Source organism: Rhinopithecus roxellana, chromosome 15 (genome assembly GCF_007565055.1).
Source record: "Rhinopithecus roxellana isolate Shanxi Qingling chromosome 15, ASM756505v1, whole genome shotgun sequence".
NCBI classification, from domain to species: Eukaryota; Metazoa; Chordata; class Mammalia; order Primates; family Cercopithecidae; genus Rhinopithecus; species Rhinopithecus roxellana.
Window position 1 is genome coordinate 19,478,174 of NC_044563.1, and position 20,231 is coordinate 19,498,404.

At 36.2% G+C, this 20,231-nt stretch overlaps 1 protein-coding gene and 1 pseudogene across 2 annotated transcripts; one reads left to right on the forward strand and one right to left on the reverse strand.

The window, feature by feature from the left end:
- Window positions 1-245: 245 nt before the first annotated feature.
- LOC104672888 lies at window positions 246-4,491 on the reverse strand (annotated as a pseudogene). Its single transcript, XR_749455.1, has 2 exons — window positions 4,420-4,491; window positions 246-1,703 (listed from the first exon to the last, which is right to left on the reverse strand). The product of XR_749455.1 is annotated as a protein FAM8A1 pseudogene (transcript).
- Window positions 4,492-15,147: 10,656 nt separating this feature from the next.
- LOC104672886 (olfactory receptor 8K1) lies at window positions 15,148-16,223 on the forward strand. Its single transcript, XM_010376750.1, has one exon. The coding sequence runs from the start codon at window positions 15,237-15,239 to the stop codon at window positions 16,194-16,196; it is 960 nt and encodes a 319-aa protein (XP_010375052.1). The 5' UTR covers window positions 15,148-15,236; the 3' UTR covers window positions 16,197-16,223.
- The last annotated feature ends 4,008 nt before the right edge of the window (window positions 16,224-20,231 follow it).

Genomic DNA, 20,231 nt, shown 5'->3' on the forward strand with positions numbered 1-20,231 from the left:
AACACGGAGTCGAGGAACTAATAACTAATTGAATCTCTCTGGTATAATCAGAGTCAATTATTTCTGTATGTATAGTAACACCTTTTACATTTAGACTAGACCTTCTGTTAGACCAACTGTTCCTCAGGGTAAGGGTCCCTTAACTCCCAATGGGACCTTCTTTGGTGGCTCCCCAGAAGTGTAAACTAAAGGATGAGTTATATAGATGTTTACAAAACACAACTGGACATTTTCCATTATTTTGGGATAAACCAAATTTTGAAGTTTCATTCGGAGATTTCAAAGCTGAAAATGCTTTCAGCAAATTCTTAGATCTTAAGAAAGTACCGTAGATCTTAAAGTATATATTGTCCATTGTTTATACATCATTTGCATTTTTTATCTACAAATTTTAATATTTGAATTTAATAGGTTTTTCTTCTGGAAAAGTTCTTTGGCATTTAAGTAAAATCAATACACTTTCAGAGTAGTGACCTGCATCACACTGGAGTGACTGCTTTAATTTCTAAATCATTAATTAGTGTAACCCAGGGATACTGATGGCCTTGATACACAATTTAGTCTTGTCATTATAACGTGTGGAAATCAGGGCTTTGGGGGCATCATCTGACCCCATTTCTTTTTACCACAGTGGTTCCTGCCACAATATCATAGGCTGTTTGATTATGCTGAAAAAACAGCAGTGTGATGCAAGCAGGGAAAAAAGAAGCAATCGAAAAATTCTTGATCAAAGCTCATGTAGTGGACATTGTAATGCTAACATTTGAGGAAGGAATCACTAAAACCCGACTTAGTGCAATAAGCACTAATGTATCACATGTCACAACTCGAAGCCCCACCACGAACTTCCCTGGGGTAGCTCCACCTGCTCCCCAGATGCAAATTGTCTCATAGAAACAAACTAACAATCTGTATATAAGAGCCACAACCATCATTTTCTGCAAGTCTTCCATTGATGTGTCTTTATCTATGTTTTCCATTATATAATGCATAGCACACCTAGAGATATCCCTTATCCCACTGAGGTGCATAATGCTTAAGACAATGGCTGCTTTTTCAAAGAAGAGAATAAAGAAATTCACCATGGTGGACCAAGGATGGAATAACATTCTCTGCCTGCCTGTTGCCCGGTCTCAGGCTTCAGGAAGGGGCTGTGGATTCTACCTTCATCAACGGACTGGCCCACAGGGACGCCTGCACATGAAAAGCCCGGGGTCCCAGGCCTGCCACTGGAGCCCAGGTGCTGATGCCTGCAGCTATCCCCGGGTCAGGGCCCGCGGTCCAGGACTCAGGAAGTAGAAGGGGTTGTAATAGCCCAGCTGTGGGGACGGCAGTGCTGCCCGAAGGGAAGCTCTGCCAGGACTATTGGGGGCTGCCCCAGGTAAGGTAGTCGCAGCAGGACAGCTATAGCCACTCGTGCACTTGCCTGGAGCACTCAAGGGCGCTCAGCCTCCCCGGTCTCTCCGGGGGAGTTGTGGCCGTGGGCACTTCGCAACCCGCTTGCCCCTGCAGCCCAGCACCGGCTGAGGCCGCCTTTCCGCATTTCCTGCGCTCATGGGGGCGGCTCCGATTTGTCAGCGGCACAGCTCCGGAGGCCAGGGCTTGGACCGGCCAGGGACTTGGGGTTTGACCTGGGGGTCGTCCTGGGGGCATGGGACCGTGGCGGCAGGGGGGGCTCTCAGGGAAGGGACAGACTCGTCGTGCTCAGGGGGATGGCCTTAGGCTTCCTCGGGCCCCTCTGGTATCCTTCCCTCAGCAGCACTTTCAGGGTACCTGTCCCTGCTCCTTCTTTATACACCTTTTTAAAGAAAATCTCTTCCAATTCTCTCCCTTTCATCCAACTCCATAGTTCCCTGTTCCAGGAACCATGGGCAAACAGCTTTACTGTACTAAAAAGTGGTAACAAACTCTGAGTACTAACTTTTACCTCCCCCACTTCGTAACAAATGCTTTAAAAAATTTTAAATAAACCGAGTGTCTGCTTTCACTTCGTCCCATTGTTACCCTGGTTCTTCAGAGCACTGTTTTCCCACAGAGCTTCTTTAGACCTCCTCGGTGTCCTTTGACAATGCATCCTCCGCTTTCACTGGCTCTAGCGTTCCTTCACCGGGGTCTTTGTCACCCCACATTGGGCACCAGGAATGTTGGGGTGATGAGACCCAACACCAGGTCGTGGGGGCGGGGGGGCAACGAAGTACGACGCAGTCAAAGGAATGAGAAAAAGACAGTTTGAGAGAGAAACTGGGACCAGAAACCATCCTGAGTATGGAGGCTGTGAAGGCCCCAAGCGCTGGGAGGCCACTGCTATTTATTGGCGCTCAAACAAACAGGTGGTGAGGATGTGTGCGTTGAAAGGAAATAGTGTATCAAGTGAATGAGAAACATATGGCTGCTTGAGATAACTGGAGTGCTAAAAGCAAGGAGCCAGCAAGTCTAGCAGACATGCAAGCTCTGTCTCAGCTTCTCTCCCAATACTCAGCTTTTCTCCCAACGAAGAATTATTGGCAAAATTTAAACACTTCAAAGCAGTGACACTGTGGCTGCAATACTGAATTCTTCTGTTCAGTACACTGCATCTCCTATTCTACAATAAAACCCTTTGAAGGCATACCCTGAAATCTTGTTAGTTCAAAATAACGTTTTCAAAAATGCTGGACTTACGGTTCTTACTTGTAAGAGAGGAAAAAGCCAGAAAGACAGAGTGGAATTCAATGAAGAAAAAACAAACAGTTTCACCTGGGAAGAATGGTTGCAGGCAGCTGACCAATCTCCAGTCTTGCTCTCCTCCCCTGTCCTTGCTTCCTAAATCAGAACAGCAAGATCTACACATAAAACTCATCAGTTGCTGCCAACTTCCACAAGGTGAGAGTGCTCTAACTCCTCTAAGCTATAGGTTTGGACCTTGTGGTGGGCTCCCAGAAGTTTCTACTTGATAGTTGTGTGGGTTAAAGCTGGCATTCCATGAAGTTGTAACTAAATTCTATATTTTATTTGACTAAATATTTTAAAATGCAACTACTGTTCTAACATTCATGATTGCAGAGTTCCAAGTTTTCATTGAGGAGAAACGGAATGGTAGAAGAGGAGAGAGAAAGAGATTAGGCTAAAGCAGATTTTACTAACCTCAATCAGACCTGTTCCTCTTTGTTTTGCTCATGTCCCACATTAATTAAATAGAGGACCAGTGCTTATCACAGAAATGTTTGAAAATCACCTATTTACATAGTAATGATCTGCGTTCTATTGGGCAATATTAGAAATAAACAGTAATTTATATGTGATGTTAATAAATGCTCAGTACTTTTAAATGCCCTCTACACTCTGTTATTTTCACATTATTATTTTAAAGGAAATAAAACAAAATTAAATATTCAAAATTCCTATATATTGACATAAAACATACTTTAGTAGGAATAGATGCACATGTTGGTAATCATTAAGCTTATATTAGTTTGGGAGTTTTTCTTTTTTCTTCAAAAATAAAAGTATACATTTAAGTTGAAATATATGTAAATATTTAAAAGAAACAATAATACAAATTTTGTCATAAACCAATGGGCAAAAAATCATAAAATCTATATAATATGAAATTCCAGACAAATCTCTGCACATTTGGTGGTAAGGGTGTTTTTAGTGAATATTCCTACACCAAAAGAGATAGCATTATTTAATAATAAATGTCATTGATTTTGAACCATATAAATATACCTATTAAACATCAAAGTATCATTAACTCAATCCATTGTTAGCTGGGTTCTACAAATGCCTGCAGATATGCAGATATGCTAATGCACTGTTTTGTCAGATAAAGTGTGACGAAGTGGAAGTCAGAATTTTGAGAGAAAGTGGCCTTAATTGGTCATGGTTAAAATATCTTTGCTTTGGGAATTTTTACAAAGAGATATTACTTGTGAGTTTATTGTTAAATTCCTATCCAGAAAGTGCCAATGAGGGAAACTAAAATTTAGATTCCAGTAGCTTCATGCTATCTCTATCTCACTCTTTAATAATATCACAATTCCATAAGAATTCTTTGGAAAATATGGAAGTATATTAGAAAAAAAAAACTGTGTGCCACCGTGTAATGAAGTCTAACATTTCTATATTAATACCTATATAATTTTATCAATTGATGTGTTCCAAACATTATTGATATTTACAGTTTAATCTACATCATAATTATGTGTGTATTTAATATGGGTCGCTTCTGTTGATAGTAGAAGTAGAAGTTTCTCTTTTTTTTTAGTTTTAGGATCAGATGTGGAAATAATGTTTATTTCTTATTATGAATAACACCTTTTGTCTACAAATGTTATAATTTGTTTGGATGACATTGCATAAAACTTATAACAACCACTCTGTTTCTTTCTGGAAGAGATAACTGGACTAAATGGACCAAAAGAATCTAACAGTGCTTACTGAATTCATTCTGATGGAAATCACAAGGCGGCTTGAGCTGCAGCTCCCCCTTTTTTGGGTCTTCCTCATCATCTACGCATTCACAGTGGTGAGCAAAGACTGCATAATCATTTTGAACAATGTGGACTCAACCCATTGAGTGTTTACACAACACCTATATATTTTTTAAATCAGGTACCTGAATTTTACTGATCTTGGTAATTCTAAGGTCATTTATCCCAAGATACTAGTAAACTTTGCTGTGGCTCAAAATGCCATTCCATGTTATGCATGTACCATGCAGATGGCTTTCTTTATTATGTTCATTATCAGTGAACTTCTCATCTCATCACCATGGCCTATGACCACTATGTGGACACCCATAGCCTTCTGCTGAGTCAGAGCTTATCTACTGGCCATTACTCATAAGCATCATCTACTGGATAGTAGTCCAAACTACAACACCAAAAATATTTTGCTATTATACCCTCCTGTGAAACAAAAGGCAAGAATTCAGCCACAAATAAATATTCTGTATAGAGTCTTGGCCCTCTGAAAACATCTAGAAACAAAGTCAACTGACTATACTCAATTTGCATCACAGTTAAAGGAACAACAGTCCTCCCAGATGAGAAAAAATTAGCTCAAGAACTCTAGGAATTCAAAAAGCCAGGGTGTCCCCTTACCTCAAAGTGAGCCCACTAGCTTTCTAGGAATGGTTTTTTACTAGTCAGAAACGACTGAAATGACGTGCATAGAATTCAGAATCTGGGTAGCAAGAAAGATAATCAGGATTCAGAAGAAATTTAAACCCCAATCTAAGGAATCCAAGAAATTCAGTAGAATGGTTTAAGAGCTTAAAGATGATACAGACATTTTAAGAAAGAACCAATTTGAAGTATTAACAGCAGAATAGATCAGGCTGAGGAAATAATCCTAGAGCTCAAAAACCAGTTCTTTGAATCAACTCAGTCTAAAAAGAAAAGAAAAATAATTTTTTTTTTTTTTTTTTTTTTCTTGAGACGGAGTCTCGCTCTGTCGCCCAGGCTGGAGTGCAGTGACCGGATCTCAGCTCACTGCAAGCTCCGCCTCCCGGGTTCACGCCATTCTCCTGCCTCAGCCTCCTGAGTAGCTGGGACTACAGGCACCTGCCACCTCGCCCGGCTAAGAAAAATAATTTTAAAAATAAACAAAACCTCTGAGAAATATAGGATTATATAAAGAAACCAAATCTACAGCTTATTAGCTTTCCTGAGAAAGAAGGAGACAATAAGCAACTTGGAAGATACATAAGAGGACATAGTCCTTAAAAATTACCCTAAACTCGGTAGATAAATTGATATGCAAATTCAAGAAATACAGCACCAGATAGATACTGTACAAGAAAACTATCCCGAAGACTCATAGTCATAAGATTCACCAAGGTCAACGCAAAAGGAAATAAATCTTAAAGGCAGCCAAAGAAAAGGGTCAGATCAAATATAAAGAGAACCTCATCCGCCTACCAACGGACCTCTCAGCAGAAATCTTAAAGACTGGAAGAAATTGGGGCCTATTTTCAGCAGTCTCAAAAAAAAAAAAAAAATTCCAACCAAGAATTTCATATTTCACCAAACTAACTTCAGAAGGATAAAATCCTTCACAGACAAGAGAGTTTGTTTCAACTAGACCAGGCTTCCAAAAAGTCTTCAAGGAGGTCTTAAGCATGGAATCAAAAGAATGACACTTAATGCACTTAAGCAAAAATGCACTTAAGCATACAACCCACAGACACTATACAACAACTACATAATCAAGTCTACATAACTACCAGCTAAGAGCACAAAGACAGGATTAAAATCTCACATATCAATACTAATCCTGAATGTAAATGGGCTAAATGCTCCACTTAAAAGACATAGAGTGGCAAGCCGAATAAAAAGAAAGACTCAACCATCTGCTATTTTTAAGATACCTATCTCACATGTATTAACACCCACAGACTCAAAGTAAAGGAATGAAGAAAGATCTACCATGCAAATGAAAAACAAAGAGGAGTCACTATTCTTGTATCAGATAAAACAGACTTCAAAACAATAGCAATTAAGGACAAAGACAGATATAAAAAAATGATAAAGTATACAATCCAATAAGAAGACTTAACTATCCTAAACAAATATGCAGTCAACTTTGGGGAACTGAGATTCATAGAACAAGTTGTACGTGACCTATGAAAATATTTAGCCATGGGATAATAGCTGGAAACTTCAACTCCCCACTGATGGCATTAGACAGATCTTCAAGGTAGAAACCTAACAAAGAAACTCTGGACTTAAACTTGACACTTGACCAATTAAACCTAATAGACATCTACAGAACACTCTGCCCAACAACCACTGAGTAGATGTTCTTCTCATTGACCATATGTTCAGTAATAAAGCAAGTCTCTACAATTTCAAAAAATCAAAATCATACTAAGCACACTTTCACACCACAATGCAATAGAAATAGAAATTAATATCAAGAAGATCCCTCAAAATAAAAAAATAAAGATTAAACAACTTTATTCTGAATAACTCTTAGGTTAGCATCAAAATTAAAATTAAAGCACAAACTTAAAAAAAAAATACTTTTAAAGGAATGAAAATAGGGAGACAACTTACCGAAATCTCTGGGATATAGCTAAAGCAATATTAAGAGGAAAGTTTATAGTGCTTAATACCTTCAATAAGAAGTTAGAAAGATCTCAAACAAAAGTCTAACTTTGCACCTACAAGTACTAGGGAAAAACAAACAAAAAACAGAACAAACCAACCTCAAAGCTAGCAGGAGAAAAGTTAGAGAAGAACTGAACAAAGTTGAGACACAAATATTTACACAAAAGATCAATTAAACCAAGTGTTGATTCTTTGAAAAATTAAGATTGATAGACCATTAGCTAGATCAGAGATGAAAATTTGATATTACATTATTCCCATAAAAATATAAAACATCCTCAGAGAAAACTATGAACTCCTCCATGCATGCAAATTAGAAAATCTAGATGAAATGGATAAATTCCTAGAAACACATAATATCCTAAGGTTGAATTAGGACTATATTAAAACCCTGACTAGACAAAGTTTTAGTTCTAAAACTGAATCAGTTTAAAAGAAAAGAAAAGAAAAACCTGCCAACCAAAAAATAAAGCCCTGGATTAGATGAATTCACAGCCTAATCCTACCAGGTGTACAAAGATCTGGTACCAATTCAACTGAAAATAATCCAAAAAATTGAGGAGGAGAGACTCCTCCTTAACTCATTCTATAAATGCAGCATCTTCATGATGCCAAAATCTGGCAGAGACATAGCAAAAAAAGAAAACTTCAGTCCAATATCCTTGATTAATATAGATGCAAAAATCCTCAAAAAATATTAGCAAATTGAATCTAGCAGCGTATCTAAAAGTTAAAACCTCATAATCAAGTAGGCATTACTCCTGGGATGCAAGGCTTTCTCAACACATGCAAATCAATATATATGATTCAGCACATAACCAGAATTAAAAACAAAAACATACAATCATCTCAATATATGTAGAAAATGCCTTTTATAAAATCCAACATCCCTTCAGGATAAAAACCCTCAACACACTAGGCATTGAAGGAATGTACCCGAAAATAATAAAAGCCATCTATGATAAAACCACAGCCAACATCATAGTGAAAAGGCAAAAGCTGAAACCATTTCCCTTGGGAACTGGAATAAAACAAGGATGCCCACTCCAAACACACCAATTTGACATGGCACTAGAAGTTCTGGCCAGAGTAACCAGGCAAGAACACCACCACCAACAAAAAAAGGCATAAAAGTAGAAATAGAAGAAGTCAAACTATCTCTTTTCACTGATTATATGATTATATAGAAAACCCTAAAGCTTCCACCAAAAGGCTCCTAAATGTCCAAGCTAAGAGTCAAATCAAGAACACAATCCCATTTACAGTAGCCACAAAGAAAATGAAATACCAAGCAATCAGCTAGTGAATGAGGCAAAAGAGCACCCCAAAGAGAACTACAGAACACTCATGAAATAAATCAGAGACAACACAAACAAATGGAAATACATTGCATGCTCATAGACTGGAAGAATCAATATTGTTAAAGTGACCATATTGTCAAAGTAATTTATGGATTCAGTGCTCTTCATATTGAAATACCAACATCATTCTTCATAGAATTAGAAAAAAATATTCAAAAAATATATCTAAAATTCATACGGAGTCAAAAAAGCCAAAATAGCCAAAGTAATCCTAAGCAAAAAGAACAAAGCCAGAGACATCACTTAACTGAACTTCAAACTATAATGTAAGGTTACAGTAATCTAAAAAAGCATGATACTGTCACACACACAGATCACTGGAATAAAAGAGAAAACTCAGAGCCATACAACTACAACCATGTGATCTTTGACAAGACTGACAAAAAAAAAAAAAAAAAAAAAAAGAGGAAAGGACTCACTATTCAAAAAATAGTTCTGGGATAACTGGCTAACCATATGCAGTATATTGAAACTGTACTCACTACTTTTCACCATGCACAAGAATTAACTCACGATGGATGTAAAATTTAATACTATAAAAATCCTGGAAGATAACATAGGAAATACCCTTTCAATAGTAACCGACTTGATCAACTGGAAGAAAGAGTATCAGCAATTGAAGATCAAATGAATGAAATGAGCAAGAAGAGAAGTTTAGAGAAAAAAGAGTAAAAAGAAATGAACAAAGCCTCCAAGAAATATGGGATTATGTGAAAAGACAAAGCTACGTCTGATTGGGGTGCCTGAAAGTGACAGGGAGAATGGAACCAAGTTGGAAAACACTCTGCAGGATATTATCCAGGAGAACTTCCCCAACCTAGCAAGGCAGGTCAACATTCCAGTTCAGGAAATACAGAGAATGCCACAAAGATACTCCTCTAGAAGAACAACTCCAAGACACATAATTGTCAGATTCACCAAAGTTGAAATGAAGGAAAAAATGTTAAGGGCAGCCAGAGAGAAAGGTCAGGTTACCCACAAAGGGAAACCCATCAGACTAACAGTGAATCTCTCAGCAGAAACTCTCCAAGCCAGAAGAGATTGGGGGCCAATATTCAACATTCTTAAAGAAAAGAATTTTTTTTTTTTTTTTTTTTTTTTGAGACGGAGTCTCGCTCTGTCGCCCAGGCTGGAGTGCAGTGGCGCGATCTCGGCTCACTGCAAGCTCCGCCTCCCGGGTTCACGCCATTCTCCTGCCTCAGCCTCCGAAGTAGCTGGGACTACAGGCGCCCGCCACCTCGCCCGGCTGGTTTTTTGCATTTTTTTAGTAGAGACGGGGTTTCACTGTGTTAGCCAGGATGGTCTCAATCTTCTGACCTCGTGATCTGCCCGTCTCAGCCTCCCAAAGTGCTGGGATTACAGGCTTGAGCCACCGCGCCTGGCCAAGAAAAGAATTTTCAACCCAGAATTTCATATCCAGCCAAACTAAGTTTCATAAGTGAAGGAAAGATAAAATCCTTTACAGACAAGCAAATACTTAGAGATTTTGTCACCACCAGGCCTGCCCTACAAGAGATCCTGAAGGAAGCACTAAACATGGAAAGGAACAACTGGTACCAGCCATTGCAAAAACATGCCAAAATGTAAAGACCTTCAATGCTAGGAAGAAACCGCATCAACTAACGAGCAAAATAACCAGCTAATATCATAATGACAGGATCGAGTTCACACATAACAATATTAACCTTAAATGTAAATGGACTAAGTGGTCCAATTAAATGACACAGACTGGCAAATTGGATAAAGAGTCAAGACCCATCAGTGTGCTGTATTCAGGAGACCCATCTCACATACAGAGACACACATAGGCTCAAAATAAAGGGATAGAAGAAGATCTACCAAGCAAATGGAAAACAAAAAAAAGCAGGGATTGCAATCCTAGTCTCTAATAAAACAGACTTTAAACCAACAAAGATCAAAAGAGACAAAGAAGTCCATTACATAATGGTAAAGGCATCAATTCAATAAGAAGAGCTAACTATCCTAAATATATATGCACCCAATACAGGAGCACCCAGATTCATAAAGCAAGTCCTTAGAGACTTACAAAGAGACTTAGACTCACATACAATAATAATGGGAGACTTCAACACCCCACTGTCAACATTAGACAGATCAGCGAGACAGAAAGTTAATAAGGATATCCAGGAATTGAACTCATCTCTGCAGCAAGCGGACCTAATAGACATCTACAGAACTCTCCACCCCAAATCAACAGAATATACATTCTTCTCAGCACCACATCACACTTATTCCAAAATTGACCACATAATTGGAAGTAAAGCACTCCTCAGCAAATGTACAAGAACAGAAATTATAACAAGCTGTCTCTCAGACCACAGTGCAATCAAACTAGAACTCAGGACTAAGAAACTCAGTCAAAACCGCTCAACTACATGGAAACTGAACAACCTGCTCCTGAATGACTACTGGGTACATAACGAAATGAAGGCAGAAATAAAGATGTTCTTTGAAACCAATGAGAACAAAGACACAACATACCAAAATCTCTGGGACACATTTAAAGCAGTGTGTAGAGGGAAATTTATAGCACTAAATGCCCACAAGAGAAAGCAGAAAAGATCTAAAATTGACACCCTAACATCACAATTAAAAGAACTAGAGGAGCAAAAGCAAACACATTCAAAAGCTAGTGGAAGGCAAGAAATAACTAAGATCAGAGCAGAACTGAAGGAGACAGAGACACAAAAAAACCCTTCAGCCTTGGAAAATAATTTTTGGATAAGTCTGCAAAAGCAATTGCAACAAAAACAAAAATTTGACAAGTGAGACCTAATTAAACTAAATTGCTTATGCACAGTAAAATAAACTATCAATGGTGTAAACAATCTTGAGAATTGGAGAAAATATTCATAAACTGTATCTGACAAAGGTTTAATATACAGTCTACAAGGAACTTAAACCAACCATCAATCAAAAAACAACCCCACTAAAAAATGGGCCAAGTACATGAACAGGCACTTTTCAAAAGAAGACATACAAGTGACCAACAAACAGATAAAAAATGCTAATCATTACTAATAATCAGAAATGCCAGTCAAAATCACAGTAAGATATCATCTGACACCAGTGAGAATGTCCATTATTACAGAATAAAAAAAAAAAAAAAAAAAAAACAGATGCTGGCAAGTCTACCAAGAAAAGAAAATGCTTATACACTGCTAATGGGAATGTAAATTATTTCAGCCACTGTGGAAAGCAGTTTGGAGATTTCCCAAAAACTTACAACAGAGCTACCATTTGACCCAGCGATTCCACTATCAGCTATACATTCAAAAGGAAAATAAATCATTCCACCAAAAAGACACATGAACACATTATGTTCATCATCACACTATTCACAATAGCAAAGGCATGAAATTAACCTATGTTCCCATCAGTAGTGGATTGGATAAAGAAATAAGGTACATATACACCCTGGAGTACTATGCAGCCATAAAAAGAACAAAATCATGTTCTTTGCCACAACATGATGCAGCTAGAGGCCATATTAAAGCAGAAACAGAAAACAAAATACTGCATGTTCTCACTTTTAAGTGGGAGCTTAAACATAAACATAGGAACGATAGACAGTGTGGACTGCGAGAAGCAGGCAAGGGTGTCTGTTGAAAAACTCCTTATTCAGTACTAGGCTTGCTTACATGAGTGAAGGATCCATACCCCAAACCCCAGCATCATGCAGTATACCCATGTATCAATCCTGCATGTGTATCTCTGTATCTGAAATAAAAGTTGAAAGTTAAAAAAAAAAGTAATTACATATGTTGGAAGGCATACTTTCCACTTATTGCTATTTGTTTCTTACATGGAATATTTTTGTTATTATTTTTCATCCTTTCCTCCATTTCAAGTTCTCTTTGAGTTTGTGGCTGAACTCTAAATTATGCATGGCTATATCAAATGTCCACAAGGCTTTTCAAAGAATGAGCTAAGAATTTTAAGCTGAATAATTCGTAGGTGTCACACTGAGAAGGAAGACATTCTAGTTCCAAAAAAGCTGGAATGTATCATCCTTGATCAACAACTAGGCACCCACTAGAGATTTCAGAGGCAAATGTTACTCCACTAGAGATTTCAGAGGCAAATGTTACTCCAAATGCTTCTGAGGGCTTGGAAACAAGTATCAAATACTGCTGACTAATCTTTGTTTAAAACACTTAATATTCTTTCAAAAAAAATACAAAAATATACAGCACTGATTAACACAAAATTCACAATATTCAGCATCCAATCACAAATACTAGGCATTTGAGAAAGCAGGAATATGTGGTCCTATCTTGGAGATAATTCAAGTAGATATTGAAATGGTATAATGATAGAATTAGCAAGCAAGGGCTTTAAGACAACTGTTATAAACATGTTCAGTAAACTAAATGATTTAACAAAAACATTAGCATTGTGAGGAAAAAAATGAAGATTTAAGAAACAATAGATATGGGGCTTCTAGACATAAATATACAGTATTAGATGTGAAAAATATACATTGAATGAGAACAATGGCAGATTAGGAACTGAACAAAAGATGACTTAAACAGTCAACAATGAAGACTACTGAAAACAAAGCCAGAGTAAAAATATACTGAACAAAAACCATGAAAATAGTCTTAGTGATCTGTAGAACAATAAGTTATTTAAGTCATGTTTAATTTTAAGTCTAAGTGTAAAGAAGAGATTAAATAGTGCAGAAAATACACAGTAAAAAATGTTGGCCAGAATCTTTTTCTAAATGTATTTAAAAAAAACAAAATCCTAGACATACAAAAAGCTAAAATAATTCCAAGTAGGGTAAATCGAAAGGAAATTATACTAAAATGCATTATAGTCAAATTTCTGAAAACCAATAACAAAAGTTCTTAAAAACAGCCAGAGATAAATGATACGTTATAAACAAATGAAGAAATTATTTGCCACTAATTTTTTGCCATAAACAATACAATTAATAAAATATCTCAGTCTAATACAGTTTATAATACATTGTTTTATGTCAGTTTATAATTATATATTCAACAAAATCTATGCCGTCAATGGATGTATTATCAAATATTACATAACATTTTTTCTAGAAATTCATTACTTCATTTACTTATGACTTTTGGGGATTATATATGTAATATTTGCATGCAATGCTGAAAACGGCATTTGTGATTTCCAGTCTTTAGTGATATGGCATAATTTATTTTTTCAGTTAGACAAAGGCATAAGTACTTATGACTTTTTCTTAATAAAACATTCAGAGAATAATCAACAGATATTCAAGGTACTTTCCCTCGGGTAATTACGTACAATTTGTTTAATCTTGAGTCAGATTAATACTTCAACACAATGAGTCTTAAGGGAGTAGAAAAAATTTAAATCCATTCTGTAGCCACTTATAAGGCCTAAAGCAGTAGAAAGCAAAGCAGATTCCCCATTAAGGTAAGCAGAAACATTGGTCTTAGAAAATTTCTAAGGGTACATCCTTAAAGCAGGTTGTCACCAAAAATCTTGAAGGGTCCTATTCTCTGCAAAACTATTGCCTCCCTTGCAATATACTGTTCTGTCATCCATAGGAAGGATGTGCAGACAGACCTGTTATACAGTCCCCAGTACTCGGGGCTGGTCATTATTTATGCCACCTTAGCTTTCAAATTACTTCATGTTCAGTCATCTATTTTAACAAAGATCTTTATCTATCATTATTTACCTTGTGTCTTTCCTGTCTCCTTCTCACTTCCTACCAATGAAGGGTATCTCTAATGGAGAAGTGGTGTGTTAGAGTGTTTATGAGAACATATTCTGAAGGCAGAATGACTTTGTTTGAATCCTGACACTACAACTTATAATGTGAAAGATCTTTGTTAAATTATCCAACTCTTTGTGCCTCAGTTTCTTTTTCTTTTAAATGGGGTTGATATTACTGCCTACTTCCTAAAGTTATTGTGTAGATCATGAGTTAATATCTGCAAGTCACTTGCAAAATTACCTAGCACACAATGGATTTCCTTAAATTCTTGATATTCATTTGTATTTCTCGATATCCATTTGTATTTCTCTATCCACTGAGCCCTTTTTTATGATTCTCTCTTAAACATTCATGAATTGTAAGAACAGCCAGTTTTTTTTTTTTTTTCTGCAGAAGAAGGATGTATAATTGGGGGCTTATACATCCCCCAATTGCTCACTAGAAGGAGCAGTTCAATAGGCAAAAAGTTCAGATGTGGCAAATGCAGATTAAGATATTATTAACAAAATTCTCAAATTATGGCATAAAATTTTGTTTTTGGTAAACAAGTTGAATTTATAGACAGAAGTATTGACATATATATAATGGTCAGAGATTTCCTACTGTCCAATTCATTACTCCATCAACAGTTTTGAAATTCTTGTCTTGCTTTTTTCAATGATCAGCAAAAATGTAAAGTTTAATGTACAGATGTTTGTTTTACAAATTACCTGAAAATTGTGGTAAGCAGAAACAAAAGTGGTAGCTACTTTTACATACTTAAAATGACTCTGGGTCATAAAAAAGTGGGTCATAGTAGCTACATCAAAACAACAACTTCAAAATACCTTGACCTTTTTAATTCACACTTTACCAACGTTTTAATGAATGTGACTGTAGCTTTGTGTGGTTTTGACCTGATGGGAAGAGGAGACTCTATTTAGAATTTGAAATAAAGGAAATACCTCTATTGCTCATATATCATATTGTTAATTTTCTTAGAAGATAATGTTTCAAATATAATAAATATTGGTTTTCTAGTTTGCACAGGTTACCAAGATGAGCCACATGGTAAAACACAATCACACGGCAGTGACCAAGGTGACTGAATTTATTCTCATGGGGATTACAGACAACCCTGGGCTGCAGGCTCCACTGTTTGGACTCTTCCTCATCATATATTTGGTCACAGTGATAGGTAATCTGGGCATGGTTATCTTGACCTACTTGGACTCCAAGCTACACACCTCCATGTACTTTTTCCTCAGACATTTGTCAATTACTGATCTTGGTTACTCCACTGTCATTGCCCCGAAGATGTTAGAAAACTTCATAGTGCACAAAAATACAATTTCTTACAATTGGTGTGCCACTCAGCTAGCATTCTTTGAGATTTTCATCATCTCTGAGCTCTTTATTCTATCAGCAATGGCCTATGATCGCTACGTAGCCATCTGTAAACCTCTTCTGTATGTGATCATCATGGCAGAGAAAGTACTTTGGGTGCTGGTAATTGTTCCCTATCTCTATAGCACGTTTGTGTCACTATTTCTCACAATTAAGTTATTTAAACTGTCCTTCTGTGGCTCAAACATAATCAGCTATTTTTACTGTGACTGTATCCCTCTGATGTCCATACTCTGTTCTGACACAAATGAATTAGAATTAATCATTTTGATCTTCTCCGGCTGTAATTTGCTCTTCTCCCTCTCAATTGTTCTCATATCCTACACGTTTATTCTAGTGGCCATTCTCAGAATGAACTCAAGGGAAGGGAGGTACAAAGCCTTCTCCACCTGTAGCTCTCATCTGACAGTGGTGATCGTGTTCTATGGGACATTGTTATTTATTTACTTGCAACCCAAGTCCAGTCATACTTTGGCTATTGATAAAATGGCCTCGGTGTTTTACACCCTGGTGATTCCTATGCTGAATCCATTGATCTACAGCCTAAGGAACAAAGAAGTAAAAGATGCTCTAAAGAGAACTTTAACCAATCGATTCAAAATTCCCACTTAATATCTTAATACTCAATTGCATAGTTGAGTACAATAATCTTTGTTTTGTACTTTGTCAAACCAATTATAACATAAAAAAGTAGAAATATTCTATCTGCTTAGGTTTTCCTGTTTTTCTGGACAAAACATGTACTCTTAGAGCAACCCATACTCTTTGCCACCTCAATGGGGTAAATAAATACTACACTCAGGTAATATATATCCTAAGCAATTTTTGAGATAATATTGGAACCGCTACTATTTATAAATAAGGCAAATTATGTCAAACTTAGAGTTGCAGAGTTAAAGTGAAAAGCTTATATAGTTCAAACAGAGTAAAAATAACTAGAAAATTAGTAATAGATATTTCATAGCAGGCACTAGGTATTAAATATAAGTAAGATTTAACCATAAAGAACGTGTACGCTAGATAGGAAGCAAGAAAGTAAGTAAATATGTGATTATAACACAACATGAAAAGCTGTTTAGCCTGACCAACACGGTAAAACCCCATCCCTACTGAAAATACAAAAATTAGCTGTGCACAGTGGCATATGCCTGTAGTCCCAGTTACTCGGGAGACTAACAGAGGAGAATTGCTTGAACCTGGGAGGCGGAGGTTGCAGTGAGCCGAGATCACGCCACTGCACTCCAGCATGGGCGACAGAGCGAGACTCCATCTCAAAAAAAAAAAAAAAAAAAAAAAGGAGAAGAAGAAGAAAAGAAAAGGCTGTTTAAACATTAAAGCTAAGAACACAATAAATTATGCTACCTCAGAATGAGGTTTTTCAATCAGATTAAGTTAATACTGTATATCTTAGGGATAACCTGGGGAACCTGAAGATAAAGAAGTTATCTTGTCATCTACTGTAATGGTATAAATACAGAATTTTGAAAAATATATGGAGATGATAACACAGATTAAAGAAAACTGATACACTCTAGGGTCAGTTGCATCTTCATTCCTGTCTTCTTTGTCTCCTTCATGAGCCTGTCTACACAGTGGCATGGAATGTATTCTAACATAATGCTTCATTTACATTATGTACTCTCACTCAGCAAATGAATTCCTTACATCTTAGTATTCTTCCATTGTTTCAATGGGCCCCCTTTTTTTTATTTTAAAAATATATACAGTTTTCTAATTGTGCCTGTTTCAATTTAATCTAGTGTTCAAAGTAAAAATTGTGAGGAATTGAATCGAAAAATGATCCAAGGTGTCTTTATCCAGATCCATTTATTTTCTTTCTTTTTTTCCTTTTCTTTCACTTATTGTATTTACTTCATCTAAATATAAGCTGAACATAATAACAGTATAAAAAATTGCATTATCCAGTCATCAAATTTGTTTACTTCTGATTTTGATAACATCTGATCCTGCTCATAAGCATATTAATTTTTAGGAATCAATTTTACACTTCCAGAGTAATTTTTTTTTTTTTTTTTTTTTTTTTTTTGAGACACTGTCTCATTCTGCAGCCCAGGCTGGAGTGCGGTGGTGCGATCTCGGCTCACTGCAACCTCCACCTCCTGGGTTCAAGCAATTCTCCTGCCTCAGCCTCCCGAGTAGCTGGGACTACAGGTGACACCGCTACGCCCAGCTAATTTTTTGTATTTTTGTAGAGACCAGGTTTCACAGTGTTGACCAGGCTGGTTGTGAACTCCTGAGCTCAGGCAATCCACCCACCTCGGCCTCCCAAAGTGCTGAGATTACAAGCATGAGCCACCGTGCCCGGCCTCATAGTAGCATTTTATCTTATAATGCACAAATATAACTCTTTGGTTTTGTATATTTTCCCTTCCCAAATTCTACAATTTCTATCCCTTTCTATAACCCACAACTAAAATTAAATAATATGAATAGCATTCTGTAATACCATCCATAAAGGTTTTTTAAAAATCATGCTATATTATGTTCCCTGCAATTTTTTTTTTAATTTTAGAATTCATCATTAGAATTTCTCTTGACCAATAAAAATTCTTTTTTAAAATTTTTATATATCAGCATATAACTCTGGAAAACAGACAAATCACTTTGTACTTAGCCATTCCTTGATTGATGAACTTTGGTTGTTGACAGCTTAAGTTATTTAAATTGCCACCAAAAACATATGCTGTAATAAATACCTCATAAGTATAAAATAATATACTGGTAATTGTTATTTCTAAAATAAATGTATACGGTTATTTCACATTCTAATAATATGTTGTTGGGTAAATATTTTGCACACATAAATTATAATTTTAAAAATTTTTAAATGAGAATAAATGCCATGCAATGTTATTTTTTCCAAGAAGTGTTTCCTCTTTTGTCCATTTTTTAATGAAATACTAACATTTTAAGAACGAAGTACTAACACTTCTATGAATAGTAACATTTACTAATATTGTGTGATAAAAAATGCAAAATGACAATAAAAGGTGTCTAAAATCAGCTATTTGATGTCATAGATAAAATATAGATGGTTTTCAAGCATTACCTTCTTTTCTACAAAAAGTTTATAATATTCCAGGCTTAGTTGGACACTGCTATTTTCCCTAATAGCCACAAAACACACATTCTGATTACAATTATAATCATGAGTAGTTGAAAAATAATGCTGCCAACCTATATAAAATTCCTTTAGTATTTATACATTCTCAAACTTCTTCCCAGAGTTAAAACTTTGAGCTTTATTGTATTTATTTTCATTCCATGTCTAATTAATGACTTGGTACACCAAAAGCTTTTACGAAGGATATTTTAATATATCTGTACTTTCTAATGTTTACGTGACAAGAGTTGAACGGTCCTAACGATGGACTGCATAAACTCAACTTCCAAATATTTCTAAAAGCTGATTTCCTACATAGGCTCTGTAATGAATTTCTTCAATTCTTTCTCCATGGCTTTTTTATTCAGACAGCAAGACACACTCCTCTTCAAGGAATTTTCTCAAAGAATTTAAATTTTCTGCATCAAACATGAAGCCATTCTGGCTTTAAAACGTTGAAAGAGTTAGCTCGATGGAGGAGAATTGTCTCCTTTACTCTCTTATCCTAAGCATCTAAGTGGTTCATCCTTCATCTAACACCATAGGGTTGAGACCAAGGTACACTTTTTAGCTAAGCTCAATTTTAAGGCACCAATTGTAGTATTAATTTTAATAACTGCAACCAAAGGTGACTGTTTTAAGAGTAGACAGGTGTAGACCCAGCCTCATGGCATTAAAGTAAGGTTCCCCATATCTGGCTTTAGATCTGCTTCTATATGACACAGAAAAAAATTCAGAATAGCCAAAATAATCTTGAAAAACAACAAAGTTAGAGCACTCACAACACCTACTCCATGAGCTCCTATAAACCTCCAGTACTGGAGATAATGCAGCACTTTATAAACATAGAAAAATAGATTCGTGGTACAGAATAGAGTCCAAAACACATGTATGTACAGATGTTCGATTGATTTTCTACTAAAAAGCCCACTCAATTTATATGGTACCTTAGACACATATAAATATCACCTACAAGGCTGTAACTAAAAGGCAATCAAACAAAAATAGGATAAAATATATTCCACATAGTAAGTATTAATGGTCAATATGCACATGATAAAGAAGCCCAACATCCTCAGCTATCAGGGAAATGTAATTACAGTAACAGTGGGATACCATTTTCCATCTACTAGTTTGAGTAAAATTTAAAATATTTCATTATCAAAGAGTGAGTGTCAACCTGATCAAGAGTATTAGCTCCTGAAATTATCACACTTGCTGATTACCATGTACAATGGTACTTCACTTTGGAGAACAGTGTGGTAGTTATAAATAATGTTAAATGCATTACTACCAGATGTTTCCAGAGTTCACCTTCTGGATGTTTACCAAAGGGGAATGAAAACATGTCCAAAAAATGTATACATTCATGTTATTGATAGCTCTATTCAAAATAGTATAAAATGGAAATATTTCAATTGTTCATAAACAAAAATATAAATTGTGCTATAATCCTAAAATAGAATACTGCTCAGCAATAAAATGGAATGAGCTATTGCTATATGCAGCAGCACAAATGAATT

What these genes read in the sequence shown, in the direction of transcription:
- LOC104672886 (XM_010376750.1), top strand. Translation starts at nt 15,237, where the DNA reads ATGAGCCACATGGTAAAACACAATCACACGGCAGTGACCAAGGTGACT.